Genomic DNA, 12,487 nt, shown 5'->3' with positions numbered 1-12,487 from the left:
GGAATATCATGGCTCCTCACCATGGCTGTGGCCAGTCTTGTTTCCTTGTCTGATTTAGGCTTCTTATGTAGATGCTCAATATCTCTGAGCGAAAGCAACTCTCCCCTGCAAAACAAAGAGAGATTATGATGTTGTCTGGCATCACGAGAGCCTTTACCACGCACGGATCTATCCTCACCCTCTCTATCATCTCTCATTCATTCTCGAGATATGGCTTCTGAGCTCACTGCCCACTTTCACACAAGCACCTGTATGCTTTGTCCCATGCTGCCCTTATGCATGGGAGGAGCTACCCATAAACATCTGCACAGCTGCCTCAGTGTCCACCTTCAAATCCCTTTTTAACTACCATACCTACAAAAATCTCAGCAGCGGTCAGTCAGCCGGTGTGCTGAGACCACAGCCTATCAAGCTGACAAGTATCGTCTCATTGGTCCCTTGTGCTGACCCCCCTATATTCACTCACTGCCTTGTCTCATACTTAGATTGGAAGCTGTGTAGCATGAGGACACATCTTTTTATTATACATTTATACAGCACGTAACACAATGAGGTCCTGGCCCATGGTTCAGGCTCCTAAGGGCTCCTGCAGTAGAAATAATATCCATTATACCACCTGAGTGAAAAGGAATTTTGTATTCTACCTGCTCTCCTCGTCGCTGTCTATTGCAATGTTCTTCCTCTTTGCAGCTTTGCCAGGTGCTGAGTTGAGCTCTTTGGCTATCTGGGCCAGGTGTATTTTCTGGAAGTCTTCTTGAGTTAAAACCCGGCTCGTGCTAACTGCTGCTGCTTTGGCTTTCTGTTCTTCTACAGGCATGCTTTTGATCTTCTCCCCCTTTAAATGCGGACAACAGTGACAATCATCAGGGTCTTTAAAGCAATGGTGTTGTATGGTTTATTTGTACACTATAATCTTATTGTAAAGGCAAGTCCTGTTTCTCTCCACCTAAGCAGGTCGCTGGAGAGAAACAGGACTTGCCTTTATAATAAGGGCATATGGTTGGTTAGGGCAGAAGACCAGAATATGTGGGAGGTGAGAGGCGTAGGGGAGGGAGTAGCACTGGCCTTCTTCAGGTCTACAGCAAAGTTCAACAGTGGGTGTAACATTACCAACAGAGCCCACGTTGGGGCACCACGCAGCCTGTGATCAAGGAGTTCCCAGGCTTTCCAGGAAATTGGTTGAGTGTGCTTGTTCATGTATAAGGGAGAGAGAAGGAGTAAGGAGCATTAGAAATGTGCCAAAATACTCCTCCTCTTTGCTGAAGATGGAGAGAATTTGCCCTATTCCCCATAGGCCAGTGGTTCTCAACTGTGGTTCACTGCTTGTTCAGGGAAAGCCCCTGGCGGGCCGGGCCAGTTTGTTTACCGGCCGTGTCCGCAGGGTCAGCTGATCACGGCTCCCACTGGCCGCAGTTCGCCGCTCCAGGCCAATGGGGGCTGTGGGAAGGGTGGCCAGCACATCCCTCAGCCTGCACAGCTTCCCACAGCCCCCACTGGCCTGGAGCGGCGAACCGCAGTCAGTGAGAGCCGCAATTGGCCAAACCTGCGGACACGGCAGGTAAACAAACTGGCCTGGCATGCCAGGGGCTTTCCCTGAACAAGTGGTGGTCCACAGTTGAAAACCATTGCCATAGGCTGTAAAATATTTACACACAGGACTGATTCTCCCCTGCTTTGACTTGTGGATATTCACTTATACCTGTGCAATGGTGGTGTGACACACCCCTTTCTCATTAGCTACTGTTTATACACTCCCTTGGCACAGCTGAAAACTACATTAAAGGTGCAAGCCAACGGAGAATCAAGCCCAATCTTTGAAAATCACATTTATATTTAGGCCAGAAAGTGATGACAAAACTCACTATTTCTTGCTGCTCCTCATCTGAGGAATGGTGCACATCTATCCATTCCCCATCTTCATCGTCTTCCTCCTCACCGAGACTGGCACTTTGCCATCCATCTGCCAGGGCAAGAGGCACACACAGTGACTAGAACAGACTTAGTTCAATTGCGTGACAACAAATATAGCAATTAAGACTGGATCCCAGATTTGTTTCCTTCCATGTTATCTCTACCTGCTAAATGCACTACTGTTTTTAAAAGCCCTCCCTTTGCAGTTCTCAATCACCTAGTCCAGATACCACTAGAAATGACAAGCAAGCATTAAAGGGTTGTCAAGTTATGGTAGAGGTTGACTGCTATTTAAAAAGTATACATTTCAGGTATCATCCACAATGTGCTAGATCACGGATTGGCAACCTTTGGCATGCGGCCCATCAGGGAAATCCACTGGCGGGCCGGGCCGGTTTGTTTACCTGCAGCGTCCGCAGGTTCAACTGATCACAGCTCCCACTGGCCGTGGTTCGCCATTCCAGGCTAATGGGGGCTGCAGGAAGCGGTGCGGGCCGAGAGATGTGCTAGCTGCTGCTTCCCACAGCCCCCATTGGCCCGAAACAGCAAACCACGGCCAGTGGAAGCTGCGGTCGGCCAAACCTCCGGACGCTACAAGTAAACAAACCGTCCTGGCCCGCCAGCGGATTTCCCTGATGGGCTGCGTGCCAAAGGTTGCTGATCCCTGTGCTACATGCTGTACAAAAATAGTCCATGGACCACAAAGTTGTGTCTCTCAGCAACATTAAGATGTGTGTATTTATATAAAAACCGGCAGTTTGGTGGAAATGGCTTGTGGAAGCTGTCAAAGACAAGACGTGCCCCTAACCAGTTTACTTCAGGCACCTGTTGCATCTTGTAATTAACATAGTACACAAGCTATTTAAGGCAGAAACTGTCACTTTATTACAAGTTTATACAGTAACTAGAATCAGATCCTTCATGGAGGTTGTGATGTCATCATCAGTTGTTGTAAGTGGGACCAACCATAGAAATAAACAAGTTATCCCCAAAGTTGTAAGAAAACACCAAAGGCAGCTTGCAAAACACTGGTGTGCCCGATGTCTAATCACTGGCAATGGAGACAAGCTGTCGTGTAAACCTAATTTACTGCCAGCCTACGTTGCAGTTATTGTAAAGAGCTCTATAAAGTTATAAAATGTGTTTGGAAAAGGCTCTGAAGATAAACAGCGCTACACGAGTGCCCCATGATGTATGGTGCCCTGCGCAGTAGACAAGCAGGCAGGGATATTCTGCCGCATCCCCAACATCCAACCAGTTCACACAGATATGGAAGCAGCACACATTGTATGAAAAAGTCATGTTACATTTTCAACAGCCTGAGCACTGCTCTTCTTAAGTCTTCAAAGTGACTCAAGGACATAGTAAGCAAGCAGTTCTTTATCTTGGGGAGAGCTGAACAGGTGCACTTTTGAAGCCGTATGACCTGCTTTTTCTTGAAGATTAGTCACACAGGCAACAAAACCCTTTTGTTATCTCTTGCTAAAGCAAATACTGCATAAAGCAGCACAGACCCAATGTCAAATATAACTGGGTGTGTATTGCATTCATTCATTCATTCATTCAAGGGCAGCACTAGTGCTGTTTCACTGGACACATGGCCAGGGTTACTCAAGACATTACACTGTCAAACTTTCTGCTTTACAACAAGAGACTTGCACCACACTTTCACATGTAACTAGAACTCTAGTGTCAATGCTGTACGGCCTGGAAGTGAAGAAAAACTAACCAACCTTCCTCGTGTTTCCCTCCTTCTTCTTCCTTATTCTCAACCTCTAATATTTCTGCTCCTGGAATATAATCTTTGGCATCTAATTCTCCATACTCGTGGATTCTGGCTTCTGATGAGGCCTCAGTAGGTTTACCCTATAAGTAAACCAAGTACATGTTGTAAGTAGCTCTTTGTTTTCTTTAATTTCACCAACAGAACATTTTAAAAGGGGCATAAGGTTGGTGGACTCGATCACCAGCCTGGGAAACATGATATGGTAATATACATAGTACTGCTCACAACACACACTGTGGTGTTCCCCCAGCCTCTGGCAATTTAGTCTTATTGGGATCCAGGAAGTGGGCGGGCAAAGCTAAAGGATTCCCCCCCCAAGCCCAAGAGGGGGGTCCACAGGACCTGGAAAACCAAATAATTACAGGGGACAACTAATGAACAACATGGACAGGAGTGCGGTCAAAGGGTCAAACGAAGGGAACTGGACGGGGACTGGCAGTTTAGTGTCAGGATTTCCACCCTGCCTAGGAGGTCCACAGGGCCTCCTGTAGTCCTCTGCCATAGTTACAGGAGAGCATTCTCCCAGCCCTCTCCTGGTCCTGGACTGCCGCAGGTCCTCATTTATATCCCCTAGTGGAAAACATCAGACCCAATCAACTGCTGCTACCCAGCTGGGTCAGTTAATTCCCAACACCTGCCTGCCACGCTGCTCCCCAGAACAGGGCTGGTTGCTCCCCTTAAAGGGCAGACTGCCCTGTTACAAGGTGGTTTTTTCACCAATGAAACAAGAAGTTAGAAATCTGTGTTAGAAATCTGTGCCAGTGTTAGAAATCTGCCAGAGGCACACATCCCAGCATGCCCTCCAAAACTCTGGATTACACTTCTGCAGCTTGGGCCTATTCCAAACAAGCTTTATACATTAATGAGCATTGGAACAACAGAGATCCACAGCCCTCCAGGTTCAGAAAATCCCTCCACCCACTTCTTTTAACAAGGTTAGGTTTTAGTCACACAGAAAAATAAATGATGAAGAGCTTCTGATATTGCATTTTCAGAGCACAGCACTTTATTGAAAAACATCTCCTCTCCATAGATTAACGATGGATTCTGCAGTGAAGCGGTGGGGACAAAGATACTCTACAGCTCTCAAGGCACTTTGCAAAGAAGCACCGTTATCCCCATTTTACAGATGGGGAAACTGAGATGGGAAGTGACTTGCCCAAGGTCACCTAGTAAGCGAGTGGCAGAGCCAGGAATAGAACCCATGTCTCCTAGGTCCAGTGCTCTGTCCTTAGGCCACACTGCCTTTTGCCTTTAGGTGATCTCTCCAGAGCAAAATGCAATGCACATATTCTTAGTTAAAAGTATGCACACAGTTAACCATGTTCACTGGCTAGAGATGTTCAATTTATTTCATCCTCATTTTCAGGATCACAACCCTCCATTTCAGATACAAATTAATGCACATAAACATCACTTACCCTGAATTTTTTTTGTAACATTTGCGGATTCAGTGATCGGAAGAGATGTATCAGAGTTCTTGCAGACATCATTACATCTACAAAACAAATACCAGGAATAAACAAACACCTTGGAAAAAGCAGGATCTGGATCAAATGAAAAGGAAAGCATTGAGCTAGAATTAGGTTTTGTTCTGTGGGTGGGGAGGAGGGTAAAAGGAAAACCGCTATATTTCCTACATCTTTCTCAATAGTAACTTCTTCGCATTATTCTATCTGAGAATCCATGTCTTTCCCTTCTACTCTGGACTACCTACTTTGTAAAACTACCTTCTACTCTTAGCCTTCTTTGCTCTACTCTAGTTTTGTTTATTGGATACATCTCCCCAAAAATCCTTTTTCAAAATTTAAGCAGCTACCAATATCGGTGTGAATCTGTTACTTCTAAAAAAGTAGTGAAGAAGAAAGTGTCTCCAGAACTAGATCAGACATTTCCAAGGTAACTCACACAATCAATATTTATTTAGGACATGAACCTGCATCCCCTACAGTCAGTGATCAACCAATTGACAACGTTCCCATTGATCAAACTGTGCAAGATCAAGCCCTTACGTAGCTTCAGTTCAGGTAGCTGCTAGGCAACTACCCTTTTCCCCTCCCAACTGCTCTGACTACTTCATCTCTCACATGAGGACACCTGAAACAGACACAGAGGTGCAGGAGACTAACATGAGAAATACTCTGAACTCTAACCTATTCCTTACATCAGAACACTCAGCATAAACATGGGGGGAAAAAAAAAAAGAGCAACACGTTTTTCCACCTGCAAAGCACTAAACTTACTTTTATCTTTATGAGATTTGTACAGGGCAAGGTCTTGGAGCAGGTCTTCGGTCATAGCCAGAGGACATCTCGCAGTTATCTCTTTTATCGCATTCATTCTAGAAAAATCAAAGTTTTTAAAAAAAATTTGTCTCAGTTAGAAAAGACCCTGGCTGCAGCATGTTGCACGACCGTGTCTGAGACTCAGGGACGGTCATCTTGAGGCACACAACTCAGTGTTAGAGAAAAGAGCAGCACGGGACTCAACCCCCGAGGTAGCCTATCCAAAGCATGGCAGCTTTGCATAGTCTGTTCTCCTAGCCACCATGATGGACCAGTTTCCAGAGGTGCAAGTGCTCAGCATCTTTGAAAATTAAGATAAAGTACTGGCACAGCAATCACTAACTAGCTAGAAAGCATCCAAGACCAAAGGGTGGAAGTGGGCAGCCCATACAGAAAAGCTAAAACCCTTTAAATCTGTGGACCATGTCTGTGCCTAGAGGAGTCAGGAATCTTGACTGCATTCATCCATGGTTAGATCAGTATAGGACAGCCTATGCTGGGAACCTGTATGCTCACTCAGGAGAGTTCCCTTTCAAAGTAACTTTACCCTCACATTGACCCTCACCCTCCCCAGTCTCTCTCTAAGGTCCACCCCCCACCTCCTCCTTATGGTTGAAACCATTTTAGCAAGAACCATTCTTAAAGCATGGCTCGAACTAGTGAGCATGTTTCCACCCACAGCCCCATGCAGTTGGTATGAACAGGGACACCTTTTCCTCAGACTCATCTTATATCTCGATTATAAAAGAGATACAATATGTTGTACAATTATTATTATACATCAATCAGTCTATGGCACGGGTCTCGGCAAAATAAGCCAGTTTATACTGGGCGCAGAAACTGGGTTAGCATTCCGCTGGCAACAGCTATGGTTAAACTTAGTTGTAGCTAGCACAGTTTCAGTCATTGTATAGATAGGGAATGAAGTCTTGACCATCATGGTATCTACACCCTGAAAAATCATGACGTACTTAAGAGTTTACAGATAAATGGGATACGCGCAGAACATTCCCAAAGATCTTGTTACCCAGGAAAGCAGGGATTCAGCCGCATCTGGGGAGCATCCTGGTGCTCACCAATGACCTCTACGACCAGTGACATAGCAGTGTTGGCAACTAAAAATAGTTTACTAAACTCAAAGCACAAAAGATTATTTTTTTATTTCAATGGGTGTTTTTTTAAAGAGATACACCAAGCCATTTTCTATGAGTTGTACATTGTTTCTAGCAACCCAGGTTCCCCACGGATCCCAGACTGAGTTATCATGAACTTTCATACCTACCCTACAGTCATAACTTCCCCAGAATTCTTGTCAGTGACGAAGTTGTTGGCTATGGTCATTAATACTGACTGGATGATCTAGAAAGGAAAGTAAAGACAGATGAACACACATTCTTATTGTAGTTATACTCATTTGCATACAATGCCATACTCACAAAGGGCAAACTCACTCAAAGCTTGGGACTTGGCCCTTTAAGAGACATTCTAAGCCACGGAGAATTTTTGCGATACAAATCTTACTACAGGGAGGAAATGCGGCCTAGTGAATACAGCACTGAATGGGGATTCAGCAGACCTGGATCTGCCACTGGCCTGCTGAGTGACTTCGATCAAGTCACATCACTGCTCTGTGCCTCGGTGTCCCTGTCTGTAAAATGGGGGTAATGCTTCTGACCTCCTTTGTAAAGCCATTTGGAGATTTACTTTGATTAAAAGTGATATATGGGAGCCAGTCTGTGACCCTAAGAGCATCCCAAGGCTAAATGGCAAGGAGCTCCAGACTCAGCTGGCCTGACCCACTCAGTATATCCCCATCCACTGTCGTCATGATATTTATCCAAAAAAGTGGCATGTGATAAATCACTGAAAAACAACTAACTCACTGATCATTCACATTCTTGTGTGATGTATATACGATTAACCTGCAAAGAGTTATCCAGAAATGTGTGACTAAAATGTGTTTTAACCAGGCATGTCAGGGGAAGTTGATAAACAGGTTTTTCGAGACAAATGAAAGGGACCAGCCCCACAAGACAGGTGTTGCCACGGACAGGGGGCTATTTATTGGTATGGGAGATTGCAGGAAAATCATTTGCAGTGTAAAAATTACAAGCAGGGGTGAAGCCAGCCTGGTGTCTGCACCAGGCAGAATGGAGTCTACACCCAGCAGGGGAAAGAACCTCTCTCTTCAGAAGAGAACTTCAGAAGAACACGTTTCAGAGGTTTACTAGACTACAAAAAGAGAGGGAGAGAACCCCTGAAGTTATCCTTCACCTGAACAGTCAAAGAAACAGAGCACTGTGGGCTCCGTGATTGAACCCTGGCTAAGAACCAGCCAGCCATGCAGGGAAACAACTGTGGTGAGACTCTTACTTTGAACAAAAACAACGAGGAGTCCGGTGGCACCTTAAAGACTAACAGATTTATTTGGGCATCAGCTTTCATGGATAAAAAACCCCACGTTACAGAAGCATAGGATTTAAGACACCCAGAGTTGCAAGGCAGGTGTTGACTGAACCCCTTACTGGCCTGGGTGAACCCTTTTTTTTTTATGGAACATAAACCGCAGAATAAGCACAAGTGTTCCCATTTTGAAAGATCAGCATGTGCTTTTCAACCCCACCTGACACCAAGAGGATGTAATCTCAGAGGAACTGAGCAGACACAACGGAGAAATCACTCCTTCATTACTTTTCCCCCTACTTAAACAATACCCAGCATCCAACAACACTTCCAGCCTGTGAGTTTTAACACGGTTGGGCAGGTTTTTTGTCTCTCTCAGCATAGCTCTGTCAACACGTTCAGCAGTTATATTTCCAGTGTTTGCACACAGTCTACTGTTTAATATGAATGAGATTTGGAAGGATCCTGACCTCTGGCGGCACCAGCTGATGAGATGCTTGCGCAGCAAAAAGAAGGATCTTGGTCACTTCTAGAAGAATAGGAGAGAAAGAGAGAAAGGTTCCACAGTCAACAGACAGCCATTTCTGCTTTCAGAGACTTATAAGTATCTCCGTGCATCACAACTTCTAATTCTGGGTCCCATCCTGCAGGAAGCTCAGCACCCTGAACTTCCATAGAGAACATGAAGGTCATTTGGAGCCTTGCAAAACCAGATCCTCTGAACCACTCGCTGTCACAATAACGCACGCAATCTGATACCACAAAGTTTATCCCAGGCCCTCAGCTGGCCACCTCTTTTTAACCACTGCATATGGGCTGGAGAGCACTTTGAAAAGTCTGCTCTAGAGCACTGGTTCTAAACCACGGGTACATGTACCCCTGAGGGTAGGCAGAGGTCTTCCAGGGGGTGCATCAACTCATCTAGATATTTGCCTAGTTTTACAACAGGCTCCATAAAAAGCACTCACGAAGTCAGTACAAACTAAAATTTCATGCAGACAATGACTTGTTTATACAGCTCTGTATACCATACACTGAAATGTAAGTACAAGATTTATATTCCAACTGACTTATTTTATAGTTATATGAGAAATGAGAAAGTAAGCCATTTTTCGGTAATAAAAATACAAAAGCGTCACAGGACACTATGTCTGATTTTGTAAGCAAGTAGTTTTTAAATGAGGCAAAACTTGGGGGCACACAAGACAAATCAGAGTCCTGAAAGGGGTACAGTAGTCTGGAAAGGTTGAGAGCCGCTGCTCTAGACTGAAATAGTGTTGCAACGTTAACTATGGTGCAGCAAGAGAGACAAACTTTGCTAAACAATTACAGACAGCTTCTTGTAGCAGCTTGGTTTAACTCACAGAATTCAGGGGATCCATTCTAGTCTGTATTTAAAGAATTCTAGCTCCCACTTTCAGAAGTACGGAACACACCGTTTCCGTATCCCATACCAACACCTCGTAGCAAAACTGCATCTCTGTTCTTCACCCTCCTCCTTCCACGCCCTCCCTATCTGACAGGGCAAACTTGATTGTCCACCCTTTATCCTACAGCACCACTGCTCGAAACTGACTGCACGCAGGGCAATATGGGAATGCAAAACCCAAAGGCAGGGAGAGGATACATGTTTTGTCGATGGTTGCTTACCTCTCTGATGGGGCTGCATGAACCGCTGCACAAAGGGATAGAAGTTAAAGAGAAAGAGCTGTGGGGAGGAAAGTTGATACTGGATTAAAAAACCCTGCCAGCGTTTCCTCTCTTATATCTGCCTGTCTAGATGGAGGGGCTGTGAAACACTCAATCATTTTGTACAGACAATGGTATACACAGACTGCATTGGTGTTACTGGACAACGTGTTTGTAACAGAGAGTGGATTCTAAATGTGTCTTCCTGCTTTGGATTGGGGGGGGGTGTCGGGGGGAAATACTGCAATGAGATGTTCCATATTTTCTTTAATAAAGTAAATACTGATCCCAATCCAAATCCCATTGAAGTCAATGGAAGGAAGGGATCCCATTGGCTTTCACGGACTTTGAATTGGGGCTGTAATGCAAGTGTCCCATTTTAGGTCCCCTGTAAGCACAAGCAGGTAACTGAGGAGCGAGTGGGCATGGAAGCTAGTCTTCAAGAAGACTGTCAAAGGGGCACCTGTCAGGGGTGTGGCCTTCATCACATGGCCATGTACCCACTAGGCAATGGACCCGAAACCATTGCACTTCAATATTGAACATTTAGGATTTCATATAGTGTCTGTTGAATTCAAATTGTCAAGTCACTCAATTTTTCTTCTGTCACAGTCTGGAATGAAGAGACAGTCCCAGCAGAACCAGATGGCACGGGCCCTGGCTGGGCAGGTTCCCTCAGGTACCACCTGAGTTTGCCAACCCCCAGGACAGGCTGCAAGGCCCATCTTTTCTCCTGCGCCCACAGGGAGCTGGACAGAAGGAGAAGTTGGAAGACTGTAGAAATTCTGTTTGTGGGGATTAATACAGTTGAGTTATACTCAAGTTGCTGTTAGGTGGGGAATTGCCAGAGTCCATTTATGATTGACAGTACTTTGAAGAGACTGCCAAAAGCATTCAGATCCCAGGATGGACACTCCTTTATGTAGTTATCATAAACCTCAGGGATTCCTGACCCACAGGTGCTCGAACTAGGGGCTTGAAGGGGTTTCCATCATATACAGGGTTTACAGTTTGGTTCTATGGCTCTCAGCAACCCCACAATACACATTGTTCTAACACCCCTGGCCTGGCCTGTAAGGCACTTACTGTTACACTGCTGGCCCTCTCAGGCCAGCTAACCGTGCCAGACATGGAATGGCGTGGTGCGATAGACCTAAATCCATTAGGAAATAAAATTAAGTCAAACTCATCTTCACTTACAACAACAAAGTCTCCAGTGGTGAAAGGCCAGAGCGTTAACCCACCATGCCATCTTGATCACATTCAGACCCATTACTGCCTAACAAGCCTACTTCCGACATGAGAGCTCAAAACCCCAGTGCAGTTAACATGATGTGTACCTCGTGTATTCCAACTAGTCTAGAGATAAGGTCCATGAGCATCATCTTCACTTCAAATCGTTCCTTGGAGGTCTCGAGCTGCTTTAGGAGTTTCTCTGCAAAATCTGGAAACATGGAGTGTCAGCAGGAAGTAATAGCACTGGGGTTTCGAGGATGTCAGAGCAGGATGTGCGTCAGTGTCACATCCCAAGAGACTTCACAGAATAAGACAGACACAGATCATTAGATAAGCAGCTATTAAGGCTCAGATAGCCTCACCCTGATGATACACAAGGTGAATGGGTTACTGCATTAGATCAGCAAGAAGAAAAAACATGACTAAAGAAAAAAATTGCTCATAAAATTGGGAACAGGATAAACAAGCAAAACGGTAAATCAATGGGCTTGTCACAGGGTGGCTTGCTCCTTTAAGGGCCAAGAGGCCTGGGGCCGGCCAGCCCTGTTCAATCAGCCCTGCTTATGCCATACTTAGCTGCTTCCCTGCCTAAGGGGGCTGGACTCACTGGGATCGGGTGACAGCCTGAAACACCTGGGCCTGAAAGGGTGGAGAAAACTCAATTTGCAGGAGGAACCACAGGGAGCAAAGCTGGGCTCCTGTGTAAGGCCCTGAAGTTGGGTCTAGAAGGACTCCAGAGAAGTATCCTGGGTGCAACCAAGGAGGCCCTGTACCATCCTGTGGGTGGGCTATTTAAACAGGAAAAGGAAGCTGAGCAAGGAAAACAGGACTAGAAGCATCCAGCATAGCCTGCATGGAGCCTCTCTCAGTCCAGGAGACCAGCCTGGCCAGAGACTTTGCTCTGCAAACTAAGTTTGGGAGCTCTGAACCAAAGTCTCAAGATCTATTAAAATCAACTTACTGACGCCCAACTGGGGAATTCAAGCAGGGCACACGGATGGCACATGCCTTTTACACAGCTCCATAGCTTTAAGGTTTTAGGGTCAATATTTAAAGCCAGTTAACATGCACTAAAAGGGAGGCTGAGTGGAGGCCTATCTGAAAAAAAACAAGTTTATGCTGTCCAGAGGGAAAGAGTACTATTAGACAAAAACAGACTAGAAATAAGGGGCAAATT

At 45.4% G+C, this 12,487-nt stretch overlaps 1 protein-coding gene across 2 annotated transcripts in view; it reads right to left on the bottom strand.

Moving 5' to 3' along the window:
• Positions 1-12,487, bottom strand: part of SDAD1 (SDA1 domain containing 1) — a 36,770-nt gene that overhangs the window by 6,063 nt on the left and 18,220 nt on the right. For both annotated transcript variants that reach the window (XM_073340414.1, XM_073340416.1), the window contains exons 11-20: positions 11,415-11,518; positions 10,036-10,093; positions 8,856-8,914; positions 7,265-7,341; positions 5,941-6,038; positions 5,119-5,195; positions 3,645-3,777; positions 1,863-1,960; positions 645-835; positions 21-105 (exon numbers count right to left, since the gene is read on the bottom strand). In XM_073340414.1, the coding sequence (XP_073196515.1) occupies positions 21-105; positions 645-835; positions 1,863-1,960; positions 3,645-3,777; positions 5,119-5,195; positions 5,941-6,038; positions 7,265-7,341; positions 8,856-8,914; positions 10,036-10,093; positions 11,415-11,518 (980 nt within the window). The remainder of the gene's footprint in view (positions 1-20; positions 106-644; positions 836-1,862; positions 1,961-3,644; positions 3,778-5,118; positions 5,196-5,940; positions 6,039-7,264; positions 7,342-8,855; positions 8,915-10,035; positions 10,094-11,414; positions 11,519-12,487) is intronic.

The sequence above is a fragment of the Lepidochelys kempii genome, chromosome 4 (genome assembly GCF_965140265.1).
Source record: "Lepidochelys kempii isolate rLepKem1 chromosome 4, rLepKem1.hap2, whole genome shotgun sequence".
NCBI classification, from domain to species: domain Eukaryota; kingdom Metazoa; phylum Chordata; order Testudines; family Cheloniidae; genus Lepidochelys; species Lepidochelys kempii.
The sequence above is the reverse complement of the archived record's forward strand: the minus strand, read 5'-3'. Positions and strand labels throughout refer to the sequence as shown.